The sequence below is a fragment of the Pristiophorus japonicus genome, chromosome 12, assembly GCF_044704955.1.
Source record: "Pristiophorus japonicus isolate sPriJap1 chromosome 12, sPriJap1.hap1, whole genome shotgun sequence".
NCBI lineage: Eukaryota > Metazoa > Chordata > Chondrichthyes > Pristiophoridae > Pristiophorus > Pristiophorus japonicus.
The window spans coordinates 92,679,684-92,703,935 of record NC_091988.1 but is presented as its reverse complement, the minus strand read 5'-3'; the positions used below and the strand labels follow the sequence as shown (position 1 = coordinate 92,703,935).

Genomic DNA, 24,252 nt, shown 5'->3' with positions numbered 1-24,252 from the left:
TCGCTAAGTTCACCTCGGGGCTTTTTGCTGCAGTGTGACAATCCGCCCCCCTCCTGCAGATCCGTCCTAAAGACGTCACCAGAGTGCGCACCGCAACGGAGCCGCCCCAGGAGGGAAATTCACCGGCCAAAGTCTCCCGGCCATCGCTCGGTGTCCCCGACAGCTTTGTGTGTCAGTGCACTCCTTGTTGGTTGGCAGTGCGGTCACCATTAAACTGAAAATGGCGCTGCCTGCGACGCCATTCTATTTATTTGTTTGTCGGCCGACTGCCAGGTCGGGCCGACAATTATCCCCCCCCCATCCCCCCGGGTTCGGCCGTTCGGCCCGGCAGCCCGGCAGCCCGGCAGCCCGGCAGCCCAGCACCCCTTCTTGAGTGCCAGTCCACTGGCCCGGCCGAAGCCCTCCCTGGTGGCCCAGTAGACCTAACTGAAAGGGATGCAGAGCTCGCAGCGACCCTCCCCTTTAACTGAAGGGGAGAGACGTTGTGACGCGCCAACGCGATGATGTCATCGGCACAGCGCTGATGACTGACAGCGGCGGAGACTATGTCCCGCCCTCACTTCCGCCCCGCTAGTGACGCCCACTCCGCTCCACCCCCACTTCCGCCTCCATGGTGAGGCCACTTCCGCCCCACTTGAAAAAAAAGTTCAAGGAGCTGGATTTCTCCGGATCGGCTGCCACACCCATTGCGGCAACCTTGAAAACGGTCGGTGCACAGCGTTTCGTGCGGAGGTGAATTTCGGCCCCGAGGTGGCTGCCAAAAATCTGTCTTACAGGGGATTATGCCATCTGCTGGTTTATATGTCTAACAAACAAAGTAATGGCCAATTGGCCATATATTACTTGTTGTTTATTAAATAATGAATTAATTCCAGTAATCCAATAAATTGAGTCATAGTATGAATGCATCCACATTGGTAATTATATCTCAGCTGACTTTACGATGCATTTGACTTCTTGTGGAGCTCCATGAGCGGTATTACTCATGATATTTTGTTGAACTTTACAAGTTTTGCTTGAGGGTCACTCGCAGTTATGCTGCAAACTGGAGTCTTGAGGTTTGGGTCTGTGCCTGCGACCCTTCGCACACTGACTCCAATCATGCCACTGCAGACAGTTGCCATTAAAAGACCAGGCACTTCCCCACAGGATGGGGAGAAAGCCAGGGGAATTAGTTCTATTCTAATCGGATCCTTTCCTTATTCTATGGAGTTCAGGGCAACCCTGCCTCCTAATTTGTACAACTCTGGTCTCTTTTACTGGACAGCAATAAAAACAGAGGATATACCACTGAAGATGAGCTTAGTCAAACATCCCACAGTCGCAAAGGTTGGTGGATCAGAAACCCTGGCCAGTGGGGACCGGTGTAGGTGGTGCATGAGTCACATTATGGTATTGTATGACTCTCTCTCCAGTTCAAATCCAGCATAGCTAATAGGAACAAACTATCCTAGCATCAACAGAGCAACTCGTACTGAACACAGCACGGAAGCACAGAGGCTGGCCGTAGGATTTCCTTTCAGCCAAAACGTCATGATGTATTGTGTAGCTGATGTGCAGCCCTGGCTGTCAAAGATCAGCTGCTTTTGAGGGTCTCACGCCTGAAGCCAAAGTGTCAATTTCGGCAGTGAGTCACTGCCCGTTTGGCCACAAAGTGAGCAGCACAACTGGGTCATAACATTACAGCATTCTCACAGACAGAAGGAATCGCCTGCTGCATTCTGGGCTCGCTCGCTTACATTCTTAGGTCCCCAATTCAACATCCTTACCTTTGTATCCCACTACCCAAACATTGGTCACATCTGTCCTCACTGTCAGGCTGAGTTCCGTTACCATGACAATTCCTGCATTTCACCTGTAGTTACAAAACGGCTCGGTGTTACTTCAATATATTTCACAAAACTAGCGCCTCGTATACTTATGGATTGATGCCCGAGCAAATCAGCTTAAAAAGGACCTGTTCAATGGGGCCAGGAGAAGAAATCCCTCCCTCGCACTCAACTCAATGGGGTCCATTTTGATTATTGGGTGGCGGAGCGAGCTGGTCCAGCAGAGAAGTGCTCCCCCCCTCCCCCACAGGCCCTCTGCCTCCACCCATGATGTTCAGGACCTGGTCTGGTGTACATTCGCCAGGCGAGCTGCAGGATGCCATATAGCCATCTCGACACAGCTCGCCAGATTCAGCAAAGGAAAGCAGCTCGTTGCTTTCACCACAGGGAGGAAGGGGGGAGTCACAATCCTAGAGAGTGGGGGTCCCGGGGTGGCATACACCCAGATTATTTTTGTGGACTCTTGCTCCTCCGATGCTCAGAAAAATAATTCAAGATTTACCTTTGCTGGCCCTCTTCTCTTCCATCGCCCGGGGAACCAGTTTCTACCTAAAATGGCAACTGAGGTCCTATTTATGTCACAGGACCTGATTTCCATATTAAAGGGGACCAATGGCCTGAAACCGGCAGGCGCTTTGAACACCCAGAGGTAAGTCCCTTTGAATGGGGCGTTAAGGCTACCAACCCCATTTTGAGGTTGTAACTGCCCCATTAACACCTGGACTGGCTGGCTCTTGTTGGGGTACGCTTCAAGAGGTGCCTAGAACCCTCCACCACTTCGGCCAATTGACTACTCTGCACACACAAGCTTCGACAGTGAGTGTTGGCCGGCTGGTTTACTGAGAGGTAAACCTAGACCCAATCTGACCTCACTTGACACCCATAAACACACACATGCAATACAGTGCATGTTCCAAAATTGCCAATTTGAGTCGGTGAATGTAAAATGGCAAGCTGGGAGTGCAGAATTTGGCAATGTGTGTTCCCGACATTGGAGGTGGAGCAGTGTAGGCACTCTCTTCACTGAGGCAGATGGTGATGGATTCTTACCCCACTGCAGTACTTGGGCACATAGTTTCGGCTGACGCTCCAGTGCAGTACTGAGAGTGTGCTGCACTGTCGGAGGTGCCGTCTTTCAGATGAGACGTCGAACTGATGCCCCATCCACCTCTCAAGGTGAATATAAAGGTTCCCGTGGTGATATTCAAGTACGAGCAATTTGGTTCTCCCGGTGTCCCAACCAACGTTTATTCCTCAACCAGCATCTCCAAAATAGCTTAACTTGGTCATTTGTCTCAATGACGTTTGTGGGATCTTGCTGGGCATAAATTGGCAGCTGTGTCTAGCTAAATACAAGAGTGACTGCACTTCAAAAGCTAATTCATTGTCTGTGAAGCACTTTGGGACGCCCTGAGGATGTGAAAGCTGCTATATGAATGCGAGTTAGTTCTTTGTTTACTTACCCGTCCTGTTTGAGAGCACGTACTACACGGGGCTTTACCCATGGCCATACATTTGTGGCATCCCTGAAAGAAAACATATTCAAATAAAGTGAGTGCTGTTCCCCAGCTCTCAGATCGGTTCGGATATTTGCTGAAATTTCCAAAATGGAAGCAAGTTGAGAGGATGATCTTTTGCACCAACTTTTTCGACCCTCCCTTCATCCCCTGAAGGCACCACAGTGTGATATGTACAATACGTCTTCGTATTCTAGGTGAGGTGTGGCTCTCAGGCTGGCTAACACATGAAGCATGGTTGCTAGTGCCCATGGAGCTATACCCCAACATGAGTCACTGCCTGCAAGAAAGGAGTGGGGGTGGGAAGTAGGAGGAAATCAAAGGGAAAGCGCGGGATAAATAATATAAAGGGCTGCATGATTTCTCAAAATAGGCTAGATCAGCCAGTCCAATAAGATGCCCATCATTACTTTAGCAACATGTATCAAAGGTTCGAATGGCACCTTAAAAACTACTCAATCGGGCCTGGGTGGTGAGCTGAGCTAGACAATGGCCTTTCACTGGGTGTATGTCCAGCCCGGACTGATGGGATGAAAATCTCTTCTGTCTCCTAACTGTAGGGATCCTATGGAAAATTAATTTTGGCTCTTTGTACGCACCGACCCGTGCCACAAAACTGTCCTAATTCTGCATAAATTGGCCGTCTCACTCAAAGTGGTGGGGTGGCTTTTGAGGGAAATGGGAAAATGCCACATTGGAGCTGCAGAGGCACTCTGATGATGGCATGTGGTTGGAGCAGAGTGGAGTAGTTGTTTCTGTATTTAATGGTGCTGGGTTTAACGTGGGAGTGCTTCACACTGACACTGGTTGGCTGAAATGGGAGTGGATTCCCCTTCCCCATTATTCACACCCCTTGACAAACATAAATTCACATCTTTAAAAAAACACTACTGAAAGAGGAGTTTGAAAGTTTCGAGAGGTGCCAGGAATGCTGCTGACTTTGATGCTTGAGACTGGGTTCCTCCCTGCATTGCTGAAGGACCCTTTGGTTCATTGATCAAGAATTGGAATTGACTGTAGCTGTGGAGATGACCATGGACCTGGCTGTGCCTCGTTCTTGGAGGAGAGTGAAGAAAATAAGAAGTTCTCTAAAAGAAAACCCTGATCTCACTCAGGATAGTAAGTGGCCAGGGCTCCCACTCCTCACGCAATCCAGAGATGCCACAAAGTACATGCAATGACTCCCGAGTCGAACATCAAAACACACTCATTGTCTGGGTTCACACTTGGCTAAATTAAGATTTAATCTTTGGCTTTTTATAATTTTCTAAACGTTCGGGGTTAAAATGGAGGCTGCTCCCTTTTTACTGGAAAGTAGAGACACTAGGTGAGGAGTGGGGTAATTTTGATAGTGTAAAACGGGTGAAAGTGAATTGGCAGCCTATTTAACATCTCTCCTGATTTATAGTTCCATTGAAGTAATATAGGCATACATAATAATAAGAACGTACCACAATCAGAAGCTTTTCTTCCATTGCTAACTAAAGTATGGCCATGAACCTGCCCCATTGTAAGAGGAAGGCTCCTATAGGCTTATAGGGGTAGAAATTGCCCTCCACCAGAAACGGGGACACCTACCGTTTTTAAAAAGTTTTTGGGTGGAGATACCGGAGAAATTCAGCACTTTGTTCTTTTTTCTCCATGGTGAGGAACGGAAGTGCCTTCACAACGGGTCTGCCGCCCCGATCAGTCATCAGTGCCGTGCTGATGACGTCAGTGCGTCGCTGACGTGTCACAACGTCTCACCTCCTCAGTTAAAGGGGAGAGCCGCTGAGAACTCTGCAGTCACTTCAGTGCCGCCCACTGGGCCACCAGGGAGGAGGTGCCAGACTGCCTGTTGGCGGCCCGGCCGAACCCAGGGGCCTAATTGTCAGGCTGACCTGGCAATCAGCCGACAAAAATAAATAACACTGCGGCCGCAGCAATGCGCCTTCCCCTTTAAGGGCGGCTGTGCCGCCATTTCACAGAGTGCACCGGCAGCAAAAGCTGTCGGGGGCACCGGTCGGTGGCGGGGCTGCTCCCGCAGGGCAATTTCGCGAGGGGGTCCCCGCCAGACGGTAAGGGGTCGGCCGGTGCACAGCCCGGGGGAGGAAAACGGGCCAAGTGGTCCCGGACACCGCTTCACTCCTGAGGAAGGCTGATTTCTAAAATGGTGGCCCCTCCGCGGAGAGTCGGCGGCCATTCTGCGTCGCCCCATGAAGCCACTTTCCGGCGGTCAGAGGCCTTAATAAAGGGGCAATTTCAGCCCGACAGTATCCAAGTCCCATTGCTGGGCTGTATGCCTGGCGCCAGAACAAATTAGCAAGGTATTGCCCATGGTTGCCAGTTGCCCTAGTTGCTATCGGGACTTTGCCTCTGAAGCCAGTGAATCAATCCTCCTTGTGGTGGGCCTGCATCCTATATATCATAGTATGGGTCAGCCTTAACTTGGTTCAGTCCTTAGGGTTATGTTTGCCGGGTCTGGCCTTGGCTCCAAGTTGCCGTACCTTTACAGACCCAGTGTGAGGCACCTTTATCGTCTTCTTATTCTTCTCAAACATTGTTGGAGTGTCAACCACCACGTCCCAGGGAAGGGGAGGGGGTCCAAAGCCACAGTTGTCAACGGTCTGACCTGGAGAGGGGAGCGAGCGACAGAAAAGTGTTACCTTTGTATTCAAATCACAATTAAAGAGGTGTTGATCTTTGCTGCTTTAGCACTGCCACTGTTTCAGCTCAGGGCTCTGAGGACTGGTGCTTGTGAGCCAGCTCCCGGGGTTTGCATCACCAGACCCAGCTCCCTTACGCCAGTGGAAGATTGTAGACTCAGTTTATCATGGTATTATAAGTCTCGCTTCAGGCTAAAGGAGCCATGTTTAGCAGAGCAAACACAGAACATAAGAACATAAGAAATAGGAGCAGGAGTAGGCCATTCGGCCCCTCGAGCCTGCTACACCATTTAATGAGATTATGGCTGATCTTCTACCTCAACTCCACTTGCCAGCGCTATCCCCATGTCCCTTGATTCCCTTAATACCCAAAAATCTATCAATCTCTGTCTTGAATATAGCAAAGACTGAGCTTCCACAGCCCTCCGGGTTAGAGAATTCCAAAGATTCACTACCCTCTGAGTGAAGAAATTTCTCCTCATCTCAGTCCTAAATGGCCGACCCCTTATCCTGAGACTGTGACCCCTGGTTCTAGATTCCCCAGCCCCGGGAAACATCCTCCCTGCATCTACCCTGTCAAGCCCTGTAAGAATTTTATTTCAATGAGATCACCTCTCATTCTTCTAAACTCTAGAGAATATAGGCCTAGTCTACTCAATCTCTCCCCAGAGGACAATCCCCCCATCCCAGGAATCAGTCTGGGGAATCTTCGTTGCACTCCTTCCATGGCAAGCATATCCTTCCTTAGATAAGGAGACCAAAACACAGAAAGCCTGCTCACAGATGCCAGATACCGGTTAAAGCAGTGTCCAAATAAAAGCTTTGTGAAAAAATGTGTTGCAAGTCATTTTTGTTTGGGGAGCTAGAGATGTCAGAACATGTGACATGATGATGTAGCGTAACTTGATTTGCATCATCGCAGTTTTTCCATTCTCTTGCTCTCTGAGGATCTAACCTAAAATCAGTTCCACAAGTCAGTATAGCCCCAGTTATCTAATATTGGCTGTATCTTCATTCAGGAATGTGCCGTTAATTCGGAAATTTGCTATTATTTAAGTAGGATGGGAAAGAGCAACCAGGTAACTACAGGTCTGTCAATTTAATATCAGTTGTGGGGGAGCTACTAGAATCTGCCATTAGGGTTAGAGTTACTGAGCACTTGGACAAATCGTAGCTAAGCAAAGACAGCCAGCATGGATTTGATAAATGTCATCATAGGCAGTCGCTCGAAATCGAGGAAGACTTGCTTACACTCTAAAAGTGAGTTCTCAGGTGGCTGTACAGTCCAATGCAGGAATTACAGTCTCTGTCACAGGTGGGACAAACAATGGTTGGAGGAAAGGGTGGGTGGGGAGTCTGGTTTGCCGCACGCTCCTTCCGCTGCCTGCGCTTGTTTTCTGCATGCTAAAGGGAGGCAAGAACTGCTGGATCGAGCAGGTAAATGCCTTTTAGACCCCCACTCCCCAAGCCACAATGTCCCTCCGAGCCACGACCTCCCACCGCAGTCTTTCCGATTGCTCACTCCCTCGCTCCCTGGCTGTGGCCCCGATCTCCTCCCCGACCAACATTCCCTCTAAGCTGTGCAGCCAGATGGTCAAGCAACTCTCTGCTGGTCCCGACTGGCTTTTCCAATGTTAACTGTGAATAGGCCGTGCAGCCCCTTAAAGGGCCTGTGCACCAAAAAGTAATTAGGGGGAATATTGCCCCTGACCTTTCCGATCTCCACCATTTACCCTTCGATCTCCATCACTGACTCTTCGATCTCTATCACTGACCCATCCGATCTCCATCACTGACCCTTCCGATCTCCATCACTGACCCTTCCAATCTCCATCACTGACCCTTCCGATCTCCATCACTGACCCTTCCGATCTCCACCACTGACCCTTCGATCTCTACCACTGATCCTTCCGATCTCCACCACTGACCCTTCGATCTCTACCACTGATCCTTCCGATGTCCACCACTGGCCCTTCGATCTCCACCACTGACCCTTCGATCTCCACCTCTGGCCCTTTGATCTCCACCACTGACCCTTCGATCTCCACCTCTGGCCCTTTGATCTCCACCACTGACCCTTCGATCTCCATCACTGACCCTTCGATCTCCACCACTGACCCTTCGATCTCCATCACTGACCCTTCGATCTCCATCACTGACCCTTCGATCTCCATCACTGACCCTTCGATCTCCACCACTGACCCTTCCGATCTCCACCATTGACCTTTCAATCTCCACCACTGGCCCTTCTGATCTCCTCCTGAGTCCTTTCCGATCGTCCACCCTCTAGCGAGGCCCTTGTGATCTCAACCCCCGAGACCTCCGATACCTTCGTCCTCGTCGCTCCTCGGCTGTGGCCTGGTACTGGAGGCTTACCCGCTGGACAGTCAGTCAGCCTCTCAATCTGGCTGGCTGCAGCTGGCAAACGAAGGCACAAAATGCTATTCAGGCCCTGCCGTTACAGTCGGCAGAACCCAAGGGAGACTCGATGTTCCGGATTCTCGACTTCAAAACAGCCCCCGCCCCTGTTCCCTCCCCGCTTCCAAGCTAACATTGGGGCCTGGGATTGTCTAACCGTACTCACTGTGAAAAGGTTCACTTTTACATTCAGGCGATCTGGATTCAGTGAAGGTATCAAGGCGATACTGAAATGAAAGAGGAAGTTAAATAAACCATCACATTTTTTCATTTATGAACCTCAAAGTGTTTTGCACAGTGCTACGCATCATACGAAGGGACAAGAGAGATAGTCAAAATGTGTTGTTTTAGCCTGTGAGTGCTACTGGTGTCCTGTTCTGTTATAGGTGCTGGTCAGCAACGATCTCGCCTGCAGTCCGGATATGGGGCTGGATTTTCTGTTTTCAGGGCGAAAACGGAGGTGGGGCGGGAAAGTTACCAGCCGGGAATAATCTGCGCTTTAGTATTTAAATTTGAGCAGCTGGGCCCTGCATCAGGGGGCACAGCGCTAAGGGAGGTGTTGTACACCTCTCTTGGCACAAGGATGGGAAACTCGCGAACTGAAGTGCCAGCCAGCACTCCGCTCCGAGAGGCCTGGTGGGGGGGCGCGGGCGAGGGGGGGGGGGCTTAAAAAAACACAAAAACATTCCCAAAACATTGCTCACGCCGCCACAACAAGGGATGGTTGGATCGCCCTGATTTGCCAGGCGATCATTGTGGGCGCACTTCCGGGCGGACGGGTCAGGCGGGAGCGCAAATTCGCGGCGGTGTCGCAATCAGGGGCGTTGCACACCTGGCGCAGCTCTTCCCAGTGGCGCTGCTCAGCGCTTGCCGCAAAACCGGATCGGAGGGTGGCAACAGGGCGCTGGAGACCTCACCGCTACCTTTCATGCTGCTCCGGGGCGAGGAGGACCGAGAAACCCAGCCCAAAATGTCTGGAATTTGGTTCAGAGTTTGCGAACCCCAGGTCCAGGCTCGCATGTTGAATGGAGTGTTGGGCAAACTATTGGAAGGTTTCCGGCCTCCTCAAAACTGAAGCCGGTAACAGGCAGCATCTTCAGGGCACAAGAGGAGCAACAGAAAGGGGACAAAATAAATCTAATTTTCCCCCTTCATCCTCCTCTTCGTAAAGCAGTGACCCCTGCTGGTGTACGACTTCCCTTAAGGCACTGTCCTGTGCTTGGATACAGATTGACATGCCTTGGCAGTCACCCAGTGTATTAATCTATAAAACAGACTTATTTAACAGATTTTCGATATCCGGTTAACATGTTTCAAATTTTTCGGCGCTGTCTTCAAACACTGACGCTGGCAACTCTATAGATTCTCTTTCTCTTTCTGTCTCGTCTTTGCTCTGTGCCTCTTTCCTTTGGTCCCCTTATTCTCCTTCACATTCTCCTTCCCCCAGGATCTCCCACCTCACACGCACAACATCAAAATAAGGATGCCTGGGACCAGGAAAAGATATGGGGGCTGACATTGCCCTCTGCCTGGAACGGGGCGCACCTATCGATTTTTAAGGATTCTGTCCGGAGAAATTCAGTTCTTTGAAGTTTTTTTTGTATCAGGGCAGAAGTGGTGTCATCAGCGGGGTGGAAGTGCGGGCAGGCTGGAGCGACCGTCGCTTCGAGTCTTCAGCGAGATCGCATCGCACTAATGCGACACAACATCCTTTCCCTGCAGTTAAAGGGCAGAGCCGCTGCGAACTCTGCCACCACTTTAGTGGCAAACACTGAGACAGCAGGGAGGGTTTTGGCTGGGCCAGTGGTCTGGTACCCAAGAGAGGGTGTGGGGCTGCCTGTTGGCGGCCTGGCCGAACCCGTAGCTACCGTTGTTGGGCCGACTTGGCAGACAACTAAAATACAATGGCGACCACGGCAGTGCACACTCCCCTTTAAGAGCGGGAACCTTCTTGTGGTTGGGCGGCGCGTCCGCCCTTAAAGGGGAGTGTGCACTGCCAGCGGGGCAATTTCCCCCGGGAGTCGGAAAGGGGTCGCCGAGGGAAAACAGGCGGGGCGGTCCTGTACACCACTCCAAAAATAAAGGACGGCAATTTACAAAATGGCAGCTCCTCCGTGCTGAGTCTTTACCGAGCCGTGACTGTTGGTCACGGCACTTATAGAAAGGGGCAATTTCGGTCCCATGGGGTCCTGAAATTATGCTGTGGGACAATAGTCTATAAACATTTAACACATTCATCTGAAATTCCTCACCTTGCTACTTTAGTGGAGATGCTAAGCTATATATTTTCTGATAATTTTAACATAACTCAGCAGGCAGGAAAGCCAGGGGATCTGGAGAAACAGCAGTTTTATACCTCACTCAATATTTTTTTTAGACTCTCCTGGGATGTGGGCATCACTGGTAAGGCCAGCATTTATTGACCATCCCCGCATTGCCCTTGAGAAGGTGATGGTGGGGGCAGTTAAGAGTCAACCACATTGCTGTGGGTGTGGAGTCACATATAGGCCAGACCAGATCAGGACAGTAGGTTTCCTTCCCTAAAGGACATGAGTGAACCAGATGGATTTTTACAACAATCTAGCAATTTCATGGTCACTATTACAGATACTAGCTTTTTATTCCAGATTTATTTAATTAACTGAATTTAAATTCCCCAGCTGCCGTGGTGGGACTTGAACCCACGTCTCCAGGTCATTGGTCCAGGCCTCTGGATTACTGGTCCAGTAACATAACCACTATGCTACCGTTCCCATGCCTTATTCTTTGCAGCTTACCTGAAGCTCCACAGGATGAGGAATGTGCACGAGTGCCACTGGCTGATATACTGGATGACATGATTGGGTATGAAGGGACCACAGCAGGTGGTGGTAAGCAAGAAGCATCAGTTCCGAGGGTTTGTTGGTTAAATTGGACAGGGTATAAACCTGATGTCGTCAGTTTCCTAACGGGCGGGCTAGATTAAAGTTGCCCCATGACTCAACTAAGAAAGCGAGTGAGGAATTTCAGAAAAAGTTTGATAACCCTTGGTGTAATTTCACAGCTGTGGCCTTTCAGTGAGGCAAGGACCTCAAGAGATTGACAACAAGGTCTCAGGCTTTTTCACAATTCTTTCACTTCCACTATCTCTCCCTTTGGCTCCGTTTCTTCCAATCTGCTCCTGTCCATCTCCCCGACTCTTCCACTAACTCTGATTTTAAAATGGCTGCTCAGATTCTCAGAGACAGTATCTATTCCCAAAATCCTCAGGCATGGCGCACTGAGTTGCAGCACCAGCTTCCCGCCACAGATCAGTGGGAATTGTGAGGATTGGATTTTATCCACTAAATCCAGGAAAACCCACCTAGCAGGACAAAGGCAGCAGGCTTACGGGAACACTATCACCTGCAGATTCCCCTCCAACTCACACATCATCCTGACTTGGAAATACATTGCCGTTCCTTCATTGTCGTTGGGTCAAAATCCTAGAACTCCCTCCGAAACAGCACTGTTGGAATACCTTCAGCACACGGACTGCAGCGGTTCAAGAAGGCGGCTCACCACCACCTTCTCAAGGACAAGTAGCAATGGACAATAAATGCTGGCCTTGCCAGCGACGCCCACATCCCCAGATATTTTTTAAAAGAGGGAGTGAAGGGAACAATTTAGAAAATGCAGAAACAAATAGCTGAAAGAAATGTTAAAGACACAGTAAGAGATGAGCTGTCACATACCCTGTACATGTTGTATGGTTTTAACTCTTTGATGACCATTTCTTCAGCAGGACGATTGCGATAGGTGTAATGATCAGAAGCAAACTTGATCAATGCTTGTTTGGCTGTATCCTCAGTGATGGAGGGAATGCTGGGGGAGAGAAGGCACAGAGGAGGTTGTGACTTTTTTTGGCAAAAGTCCTTTCCTTTTTATATGTTTGTCAATGTCACATTCATCCATGAAAATAGCAATTGACAAAATTGAAATTTATGGTAATCAAAGACAATAAATTAGAATTTAAAAGTAGAACCTCTAATCGGCAACAGTCGAGTATGAATTTGTAAAATAAACCTTATCTGTAAAATTCTTGCACACAGGAACATCCTATGAGCATGCTACGTGGTCATATGTGAAGTTCTACTCTTAAATCTCTTATAAAACTAAGATAAAGATACAGGACTAAAGTAAAACTGAACCAACTCTGGTTAGTAAGCCACAACTTTTGGAAGTGATAATGGAAATTGAAAAAGAACAAGTTGGCCTGGATTTTCCAATCGGTGTGACTTTAATTCTGACAATAACCCCTTCTCTGAGTTCTCATCCATCTTCAATATAACATCAGCACTTATATGGGGCCCTTCACCTAAGGCACTTAAGAGGACACTGAGCAGAAAGTCGAGAGAACGCTTGTTTTTCAGACATGGAGGGAAGTACACAGTGGTGTTCCCGGAGGTCGGTATTAGGAGCACTGTTTTTGATACATATTAATGACCTGGACTTGGGTATACAGCGCATAATTTCAAAGTTTGCAGATGATAAGAAACTCGGAAAAGTAGTAAACAGTGATAGTAACAGACTTCAGGAGGGTGTAGGCAGACTGGAGAAATGGGCAGACACAGGGCAGATGAAATTCAACGCAGAGAAGTGTGAAGTGATACATTTTAACAGGAAGAATGAGAGGCAATATAAACAAAATGGTACAATTTTATAGGAACAGAGACCTGGAGGTGTATGTACACACATCTTTGAAGGTGGCAGGAGAAGTTGAGAAGGCTGTTTAAAAAGCATCAATATCCTTGGCTTTATTAATAGAAAGAGTACAAAAACAAGGAAGTTATGGTCAACCTTTATACAAGACTGATTCGGCCTTAGCTAGAGTATTGTGTTTAATTCTTGGCACCACCCTTTAGGAAGGATGTCAAGGCCTTAGAAAGGGTGCAGAGGAGATTTACTAGAATGGTTCCAGGGATGAGAGATTTCAGTTATGTGGATAGACTGGAAAAGCTGAGGTTATTCTTCATAGAGCAGAGAAGGTAAGAGGAGATTTGATAGAGGTATTCAAAATCATGAACGGTTTTGATAGAGTGAATAAGGACAAACTGTTTCTACTGGCAGCAGGGTCGGTAACTGGAAGACACAGATTTAAGGCGATTGGCAAAAGAATCAGAGGCAACATGAGGAAACATTTTTTTTTACACAGTGAGTTGTTATGATCTGGAAGGCACTGCCTGAAAGGATGATGGAAGCAGATTCAATAGTAACAGTTTATGATTCTAAGTTTAGGAGGAGACCACAGGCACAAGAAACTTCAGGAATCTTTTGAAGGTGGGGAGAGGTATGTTGAGGTGGAGGCATTTAGTTTCAGACTGCAGAATGATGACTGAAGGATGTAGACACACACACACACACACAGACACTCACACAGACACATAGACACACACACAGACACACACACACTCCAACACACACATATAGACACACACACACTCCACGCACACACACACACACATGCACACACACATGCACACACACATGCACACAGTGACACACACACACAGAGACACACACACAATCACACACACAATCAATCACACACAATCACACACACACACAATCACACACACATACACAATCTCACACAGACACTCACACACAGACACTCACACACACACAATCACAGTAGACCAAAGCTGCAAGATGGAGGGGCACATGCTACAACATAGGGCTGGAGAAGATTTCCAAGCTGGGGCGACGCTATGGAGGGGTTTGAACATGAAAATTTTAAATTTAATGCACATGGGGAAGGGAAGGCCGAGAAGGTTGGTGAGAATGGGAGTGACAGGTATATGGGACTTAATGCAGCATAGCACACCAGCAAGTGGAATCCCAGGGGAGCTCTTGTTTACGTAGGGTGGAACGCAGGAGACTGAGGGGGAAAGGTTGGAGAAACAAGGCCCCGCGTAACAAAGGTATGGATGAGAGCAGCGATAGAGGTGAGCTAGGGATATAGCAGGACTTGTTATGGAAGTGGAAGTAGGCATTTTCATGATGGTCATCAGAGGCCAGAATGGGAGAAATACAGAGGGTTAAGGCTATGGAGAGATTTAAACACGAGGAAGAGGATCTTAAATTTGAGGTATTGGGATATCTATGTTGGGTAAGGTCAACTTTTAGTCAATGTCATTATCAGAAGTCGATTTGAGTACTAAATACAAACTATTCTATTTCACATCTGTGTGTTTTTGTATTTCAGGACTGGATGGATTTTTACTATGGTGACTGGACCATTACTGCATCTGTTCGGCAATTAAGCTTTAAATAAAATTGCGGTAAACATTTCTTCCTGACGGCCTGTGTAAATCAGATTAAATAAGAGACTGTTCTGTCATCATCATCATAAGCTGTCCCTCGGAATCGAGGAAGACGTGCTTCAACTCTAAAAATGAGTCCTTAGGTGACTGAACAGTCCAAACCGAGAACCACAGTCCCTGTCACAGGTGGGACAGATAGTCGTTGAGGGAAAGGGTGGGTGGGACTGGTTTGCCACGTGCTCTTTCCGCTGCCTGCGCTTGATTTCTGCATGCTCTCGGCGACGATACTTGAGAAGCTCAGCGCCCTCCCGGATGCACTTCTTTCACTTGGGGCGATCTTTGGCCAGGGACTCCCAGGTGTCAGTGGGGATGTTGCACTTTATCAGGGAGGCTTTGAGGGTGTCCTTGTAAAGTTTCCTCTGCCCACCTTTAGCTTGTTTGCCGTGAAGGAGCTCCGAATAGAGTGCTTGCTTTGGGAGTCTTGTGTCTGGCATGCGAACAATGTGGCCTGCCCAGCGGAGCTGATCAAGTGTGGTCAGTGCTTCAATACTGGGGATGTTGGCCTGGTCGAGGACGCTAACGTTGGTGCGTCTGTCCTCCCAGGGGATTTGCAGGATCTTGCGGAGGCATCGTTGGTGGTATTTCTTCAGCGACTTGAGGCGACTACTGTACATGGTCCATGTCTCTGAGCCATACAGGAGGGTGGGTATTACTACAGCCCTGTGGACCTGATTGTTTTGTAATCTTTCATTGAAGTACGAGATACAGTGGTCTTGACTTCCAGCTGCCAAAGGGAGAAGGGATCACAACAGCGGATCCAGGCAGGGAAGTGGAGTTGAGTCCATGATCAGATCAGCCATGATCTTATTGAATGGCGGAGCAAGCTCGAAGGGCCAAATGGCCGACTCCTGCTCCTATTTCTTATGTGCTGCACGGGCTATAGTGGAGTGACCATACCTCCCCGTTTTCCGGGGACAGTCCCCGGATGAGATACCGTGTCCCCGGAAGAGGCCTTGGTTGGACATTTCCTTCCCAGGTGCCTCCTGTCAATCACGCCCACCGTGGCCAGCCATGAGGCGGGCTCAGTGGGAGAAGGGACTGTTCTATTGGTTCGCGTCCACGTCAAGCGAGCACCGAGGGGCAGACACACGCCACCAGCCAGTGTGGCTGTGCTCCCGACCCAGCCTCGCTCAACAACATACCCCGACTTTTTCCCCTTCCCCCACCCCTCCTTCGCCAAGGGACGTACCAGTTTGAATCGCAGGCAGTCACGAGCTGATTGGTTGGCGGGCTTGCGTGATATAATTACCAGAGTGCACTTAATTTATAAGATAGCAATTCCCCTCGAGTTTATACACATGTGAATTGCTTTCTGTCAAACAGCATCATATAACTATTGTAAAGTCCTATTCAAAGGCACAAAACACACAGAAGGCACATTCTATGGACAAGGTCACTCTATGACCTGAACCTTTATTCACAGGACCAAGAAGTGATGACCCTGCGTGGGACCTCCCTTTATATACCTGGATGACGAGGTAAGGAGTGTCTCCCACAAGTTCACCCCCTGTGGTCAAGGTGTGCATTGCTTAAGTATGTACAGTATTGCAGTGGTGTTATATAGAGGTTACATACATGTCATCAACTCCCCCCCCAAAGTCTTATTGGGATCATAGGTTAAGTCTTTCAGGTGGTCTACGTTCCCTCGTGGAGCGCCGCAGTTGGGGCTCTGGTTGTTGAGCCTTGGCGTTAGTGTCTGTCACCTGTAGTGATTCCGGCCTGTCCGGGCTGACCGCAGGGACTGTGCATGCTGCTGAATGTTCTTGTTGCTCGTTCACTGGTGGTGGTGTGAATACCATCTCAAGATCTTCCTCGGGTTCCTCAGTGTCTATGCTGAACCTTTTTTTTACTTGGTCCAGATGCTTACGGCATATCTGCCCATTGTTAAGTTTAACCATGGTGACCCTGTTCCCCTCTTTGTCTATTACAGTACCCTCAAACCATTTGGGCCCCACGGCGTGATTGAGGACAAATATGGGGTCATTTATTTCTATACATCTCCCCCTTGAGTTTCAGTCATGGTACTCGTTCTGGGACTTGGCTTGCCCTCAACTATGTCGGTCAGGACTGGGTGAATGAGGGACAACCGAGTTTTGAGTGTTCGTTTCATAAGTAGCTCAATGGGCGGGACCCCCGTGAGCGAGTGCGGTCGGGACCTATAGGACAGCAGGAGGCGCGATAGGCGGCATTGAAGGGAGGGTCCTTGAATACTGAGCATGCCTTGTTTAATGATTTGGACCGCACATTCCACCTGGCCATTGGAGGCCGGCTTGAACGGTGCTGTCCTGACATGGTTGATGCCATTGCCCGACATGAACTCCCGGAATTCGTAGCTTGTGAAACATGGGCCATTATCGCTAACAAGGATGTCCGGCAAGCCGTGGGTTGCAAAGACTGCAAGTAGACTCTCCACAGTGGTGGATGTCGTGCACGAATTCAAAATGATGCACTCGATCCATTTCGAGTACGCATCTACCACAACGAGAATCATTTTCCCCATGAACGGGCCCGCGTAGTCTACATGAATACATCATCATGGCCTGGTGGGCCAGGGCCACGGTCTGAGCAGGGCCTCCCTGGGTGCACCTGCGAACACAGTGTTCCAGGTCTGAATCAATTCCCGGCCACCAAACATGTGACCGGGCAATGGCCTTCATCAGAACGATGCCGGGATGCTCACTGTGGAGTTCCCTGATGATTGCCTCCCTGCCCCTCTGGGGCATGACCACCCGGCTGCCCCATAGTAGGCAGTCAGCTTGGATAGAGAACTCATCCATCCGCCTGTGAAACGGTCTGACCTCTCTCAGGGCATGCTCTGTGTGCGGACGTCCAATCCGAGTCAGGACACATTTCTTAATCAGAGATAGGAGGGGATCTCTGTTTGTCCAGATTTTGATCTGGCGGGCTGTGATGGGGGAGCCTGCGCTGTCAAAGGCAATAACGACCATCCATCTCAGCGCTTTGCTCCGCTGCCCCCTCAGTGGTGGCCAGTGGAAGCCTGCAATTTTCGGTGCCAGGCCGGTGCCAGATATAGTAGTCATAAGCAGCCAGCGTGAGAGCCCATCGCTGTATGCGGGCTGACGCGTTGGCATTGACAGCCTTGCTGTCTGACAACAGGGATTTTAACGACTTGTGGTCCGTCTCTAATTCGAACCTCCTGCCAAAAAGGTACTGATGCATTTTTTTTACACCATAGACACATGCGAGTGCCTCCTTCTCAACCATTCCATATCCCCGTTCTGCTTGAGAGAGCGACCTGGAAGCATAAGCCACAGGTTGTAGTTGGCCCTCAGCATTACTCTGCTGCAACACGCACCCAACCCCATAGGACGATGCATCACATGTCAGAACCAATTTCTTACAGGGGTCGTACAGGGTCAATAACTTATTTGAACAAAGTAGGTTACGCGCCCGATTGAAAGCCGTTCTTGATAGTCCCCCGAAAACCAATCACAACCCTTACGAAGGAGCACGTGAAGCTCCAACAATGTGCTTAAATTCGGCAGAAAGTTCCCGAAATAGTTCAAGAGTCCCAGAAATGAACACAACTCCGATGTGTTGCAGGGCCTGGGCGCTCGTCGAATTGCCTCCGTTTTGGATTCAGTGGGCCGAATCCTATCTGCAGCAACCCTCCTGCCCAGGAACTCAACCTCAGGAGCCAAAAACACACATTTGGACTTCTTGAGTCACAGGCCTACCCGGTCCAGTCGGCGTAACACCTCCTCCAGGTTGTGGAGATGATCCTCGGTGTCAAGTGATGAGGATGTCGTCCTGAAATACGATTGTTCCAGGAATGGATTTAAGCAGGCTTTCCATGTTTCTTTGAAAAATCACGGCCGCTAATCGAATGCCAAACCGGCACCTTTTGTAAACGAACAGTCTGTTGTGCATAGTGATGGTGGTCAGTAGTTTGGATTCGTCGGCCAGTTCTTGGGTCATGTAGGCTGAAGTGAGATCCAACTTGGTGAACAGCTTGCCGCCTGCCAGCGTGGCGAAAAGATCCTCCGCTCTCAGGAGCGGGCATTGGTCTTGTAGGGACACCCGATTGATAGTGGCCTTGTAGTCGCCACAGATCCTGACAGAACCATCTGCTTTTAGGATGGGAACGATGGGGCTCGCCCAGTCGCTGAATTCAATAGGCGAGATGATGCCCTCTCTCAGCAAATGGTCCAATTCGCTCTCAATTTTCTCCCGCATCACAAACGGCACCGTTCTGGCTTTGTGGTGTATGGCGTCCGGGGTAATGCGTATCACTACTATGGTACCTTTGAACATCCCGACACCAGGGTGGAATAGTGACTAAAATTGTTGTAGGATTTGTGAGCATGAGCTTCGCTCCACGGATGACATTGCGTGCACATCCCCCCATTTCCAGTTCATCTCAGCTAACCAGCTCCTTCCCAACAGTGCGGGACCATTGCCCGGGACAATCCAGAGCGGCAGCCGGTTCACTGATCCATTGTGTGTGACCACCAACACTGCACTGCCTAGTACTGGAATGATTTCTTTGGTATACGTCCGTAGTTGTGTCTCAATGCGTTCTAGTTTGGGTCTACTGGCTTTGTGTGGCCATAGCTTTTCGAATTGTTGAACGCTCATGAGTGATTGGCTGGCCCCTGTGTCCAGCTCCATGCGTACATGGATGCCGTTTAATAAAACCTTCATCATCATTGGTAGCATTTTGGTATATGAGCTGTGAATGTTTGCCACATGAATGTTTGCCACATGAACCCGAACTTCAGCATCCATTGATTTGCCCCAAGGGTCATCCTGCATCACAGACCCCTCTTCTGGTCCATCCGCCTCGTAAATTAGCCTGGTTACAGGCTTCCTGCACATTCGAGCTAAATGGCCACTGAGGTTGCAATTTCTGCAGACAAATTGTTGAAACCTGCAAGTCCTGGCAGAGTGTTTGCCCCCACACCTCCAGCATGAGCTGAGATTCCCATTGTTGTGAACAAAGGAGCTATGACCCGGCATTCCTCACTGATTGTCTCTTTGACTGCCCTTGAGTACCCTGTTAGTGGGTGTCAGTGGCCCCATCCCGGACCGCATTGTCCACTGTAATAGCGTAAATGTTCGTTCAGCCTGCCATTGTCTCTGTTGAAAACCTGCTCTGGGGTCTATTGCTGCCTGGGGTGTGTCGAACTGCCCTTGCCTGCCTGCGGGGCTCTGAGTCACGTTTATGATAGTGACTCCCTGATCCCCTGTCGCGTTGGAGGCAGAATTGTGCGCGTATATTATTTTGGTTTCCTCCTCCCCTGCCATGAAAGTCTGAGCCATCAACGCCATCGCTTCCAAAGTCAAGTCCTTGGTCTCAATTAACTTTCGGAAAATCTCCGCATGACCGACGCCCTCAATAAAGAAATCCCTTAACATCTCCCCCCTGCAGGCGTCTGTGAACGTACAGAGGCTGGCCAAACGCCGGAGGTCCGCAACGAAGTCCGGTATGCTCTGTCCTTCACGACGTCGGTGGGTATAGAATCTGTGTCGGGCCATGTGTACGCTGCTCGCCGGTTTGAGGTGCTCACCGATTAGTTTGCTGAGCTCTTCAAAGGTTCTGTCCTCCAGCTTTTCGGGTGCTAGTAGGTCCTTCATGAGCGCATAAGTCTTAGGTCCGCAGCTGGTCAGCAGATGGGCCCTTCACTTGTCGGCCGCTGCATCTCCCAGCCATTCATTCATGACAAAGCTTTGCAGGAGCCTCTCAATGAAGCCGTCCCAGTCCTCACCAACACAGTACCGTTCATCTGTGCTACCGGTGGCCATTCTCGTGGGTCGCTGATTCCTGTTTCTCGTCGCCAATGTAAAGTCCTTACTCAAAGGCACAAAACCCACACAAGGCACATTATATGGACAACTTTATTCACAGGACCAAGAAGTGATAGAAACATAGAAAATAGGTGCAGGAGCAGGCCATTCAGCCCTTCCAGCCTGCACCGCCATTCAATGAGTTCATGGCTGAACATGAAACTTCAGTACCCACTTCCTGCTTTCACGCCATACCCCTTGATCCCCCGAGTAGTAAGGACTTCATCTAACTCCCTTTTGAATATATTTAGTGAATTGGCCTCAACTACTTTCTGTGGTAGAGAATTCCACAGGTTCACCACTCTCTGGGTGAAGAAGTTTCTCCTTATCTCGGTCTTAAATGGCTTACCCCTTATCCTTAGACTGTGACCCCTGGTTCTGGACTTCCCCAACATTGGGAACATTCTTCCTGCATCCAACCTGTCCAAACCCGTCAGAATTTTAAACGTTTCTATGAGGTCTCCTCTCACTCTTCTGAACTCCAGTGAATACAAGCCCAGTTGATCCAGTCTTTCTTGATATGTCAGTCCCGCCATCCCGGGAATCAGTCTGGTGAACCTTCGCTGCACTCCCTCAATAGCAAGAATGTCCTTCCTCAAGTTAGGAGACCAAAACTGTACACAATACTCCAGGTGTGGCCTCACCAAGGCCCTGTACAACTGTAGCAACACCTCCCTGCCCCTGTACTCAAATCCCCTCGCTATGAGGGCCAACATGCCATTTGCTTTCTTAACCGCCTGCTGTACCTGCATGCCAACCTTCAATGACTGATGTACCATGACACCCAGGTCTCGTTGCACCTTCCCTTTTCCTAATCTGTCACCATTCAGATAATAGTCTGTCTCTCTGTTTTTACCACCAAAGTGGATAACCTCACATTTATCCACATTATACTTCATCTGCCACGTATTTGCCCACTCACCTAACCTATCCAAATCACTCTGTAGCCTCATAGCATCCTCCTCGCAGCTCACACTGCCACCCAACTTAGTGTCATCCGCAAATTTGGAGATACTACATTTAATCCCCTCGTCTAAATCATTAATGTACAATGTAAACAGCTGGGGCCCCAGCACAGAACCCTGCGGTACCCCACTAGTCACTGCCTGCCATTCCGAAAAGTACCCATTTACTCCTACTCTTTGCTTCCTGTCTGACAACCAGTTCTCAATCCACGTCAGCACACTACCCCCAATCCCATGTGCTTTAACTTTGCACATTAATCTCCTGTGTGGGACCTTGTCGAAAGCCTTCTGAAAGTCCAAATATACCACATCAACTGGTACTCCTTTGTCCACTTTATTGGAAACATCCTCAAAAAATTCCAGAAGATTTGTCAAGCATGATCTCCCTTTCACAAATCCATGCTGACTTGGACCTATCATGTCACCATTTTCTAAATGCGCTGTTATGACATCCTTAATAATTGATTCCATCATTTTACCCACTACTGAGGTCAGGCTGACCGGTCTATAATTCCCTGCTTTCTCTCTCCCTCCTTTTTTAAAAAGTGGGGTTACATTGGCTATCCTCCACTCGATAGGAACTGATCCAGAGTCAATGGAATGTTGGAAAATGACTGTCAATGCATCCGCTATTTCCAAGGCCACCTCCTTAAGTACTCTGGGATGCAGTCCATCAGGCCCTGGGGATTTATCGGCCTTCAATCCCATCAATTTCCCCAACACAATTTCCCGACTAATAAAGATTTCCCTCAGTTCCTCCTCCTTAATAGACCCTCTGACCCCTTTTATATCCGGAAGGTTGTTTGTGTCCTCCTTAGTGAATACTGAACCAAAGTACTTGTTCAATTGGTCTGCCATTTCTTTGTTCCCGTTATGACTTCCCCTGATTCTGACTGCAGGGGACCTACGTTTGTCTTTACTAACCTTTTTCTCTTTACATACCTATAGAAACTTTTGCAATCCGCCTTAATGTTCCCTGCAAGCTTCTTCTCGTACTCCATTTTCCCTGCCCTAATCAAACCCTTTGTCCTCCTCTGCTGAGTTCTAAATTTCTCCCAGTCCCCGGGTTCGCTGCTATTTCTGGCATGATGATCCTGCATGGGACCTCCCTTTATATACCTGGATGACCAGGTAAGGAGTGTCTCCCACAAGTTCACCCCCTGTGGTCAAGGTGTGCATTGCTTAAGTATATACAGTATTGCGTTGGTGTTACATAGAGGTTACATACATGACATCTATGATCTGGAAAATCATCGATTTTTTCTTTATCTTATGAAGGAATCTTTTCAAAACAGATGCGATTGTTAGCTTATTTTACTGAGTTTGTGTGTACAATAACATCATTCAGATTTCGTCATCTCCTTCCCCCCACCCACACCCCCGCAATTGAAAATGGTCACAATTCGGAAGGCGATTGTTTAGATGGTTACGTTTCTGCACAATGATTCCAGTAACATAAGATGTTTATTTTTTTTAAAAATCAGTCGACGAAGCACGAGCTCTACAGAGACAAGGGACTGGTTTCAGCAAGAGCCTACAACAGTATCGAGAGCTCGAAGGTCCTGCGAAACAACCAGTGAAATTATATTCTTTATAAACGGTGTCTGAACGCTCTTCAAAGGTGTGACATCACATCCGCAGTAATTATATGCATATTTGTTTCACATCTGTACTGTATATGTGGAACTGTTACAATTTAAGTCGCTAAAATATGTTTGCCTCGCTATGCTGCGCAGCCTACATTTTCCATCCCGGCTACTTTGTGCTCACACCTGTGTGTCCCCGGATTCGGTTTAGAAAATATGGTCGCCCTAGGCTATAGTTACAGTAAGTACAAGGACTTGAAGCGATCACTACAGAGATTTTCTTTGTCAATATGCTATAAATAAGTAAATATTTCCTAGGCTCCTTCATTCTGGCTCAGGGCCAGAGTGGTTCCACCCTTTTACTCAGTGGTACATTCCATGTCATGGAGTAGTGGGATAGTAATTTCCCTTAGAAACATAGAAACATAGAAAATAGGAGCACTAGTAGGCCATTAGGCCCTTCGAGTCTTCACCGCCATTCACTATGATCATGGCAGATCCTCTATTTCAACACCATATTCCCGCTTTTTCCCTATACCCTTGATGCCTTTGCCCAATTGAGACACGCCAAGGTTCGCCAGACTGATTCCTGGGATGGCAGGACTGTCGTATGAGGAGAGATTGGGTCGACTAGGCCTGTATTCACTAGAGTTTAGAAGAATGAGAGGGGATCTCATTGAAACATATAAAATTCTGACTGGGTTGGATAGACTGGATGCGGGGAGGATGTTTCCCCTGGCTGGGAAATCTAGAGCAAGGGGTCACAGTCTCAGGATACGGGGTAGGAAATTTAGGACCGAGATGAGGAGATATTTTTTCACTCAGAGGGCGATGAACCTGTGGAATTCTCTATCACACAAGAGTGTGGCGGCCAAGTCACTGAATATATTTAAGAGGGAGATCGATAGATTTCTAGAAACAAAAGGCCTAGGCTCTTCCCACTAGGGAGACAGCAAAATGGAGTCACCCCGGGCTCTTCTTACATAAGAACATAAGAAATAGGAGCAGGAGTAGGCCATTTGGCCCCTCGAGCCTGCTCCGCCATTTAATAAGATCATGGCTGATGTGATCCACTCCACTTCCCTGCCCGCTCACAATAACCCTTCACTCCCATTTCGCTCAAAAATCTGTGTATCTCCA

The 24,252-nt window shown here is 48.8% G+C and overlaps 1 protein-coding gene across 3 annotated transcripts in view; it reads right to left on the bottom strand.

Annotated features, from left to right (window-relative positions):
- Positions 1–24,252, bottom strand: part of LOC139277374 (protein SSUH2 homolog) — a 93,341-nt gene that overhangs the window by 15,100 nt on the left and 53,989 nt on the right. For all 3 annotated transcript variants that reach the window (XM_070895753.1, XM_070895754.1, XM_070895755.1), the window contains exons 4-8: positions 12,123–12,252; positions 8,576–8,636; positions 5,833–5,957; positions 3,293–3,355; positions 1,770–1,855 (exon numbers count right to left, since the gene is read on the bottom strand). In XM_070895753.1, coding sequence (XP_070751854.1) covers positions 1,770–1,855; positions 3,293–3,355; positions 5,833–5,957; positions 8,576–8,636; positions 12,123–12,252 — 465 coding nt within the window. The remainder of the gene's footprint in view (positions 1–1,769; positions 1,856–3,292; positions 3,356–5,832; positions 5,958–8,575; positions 8,637–12,122; positions 12,253–24,252) is intronic.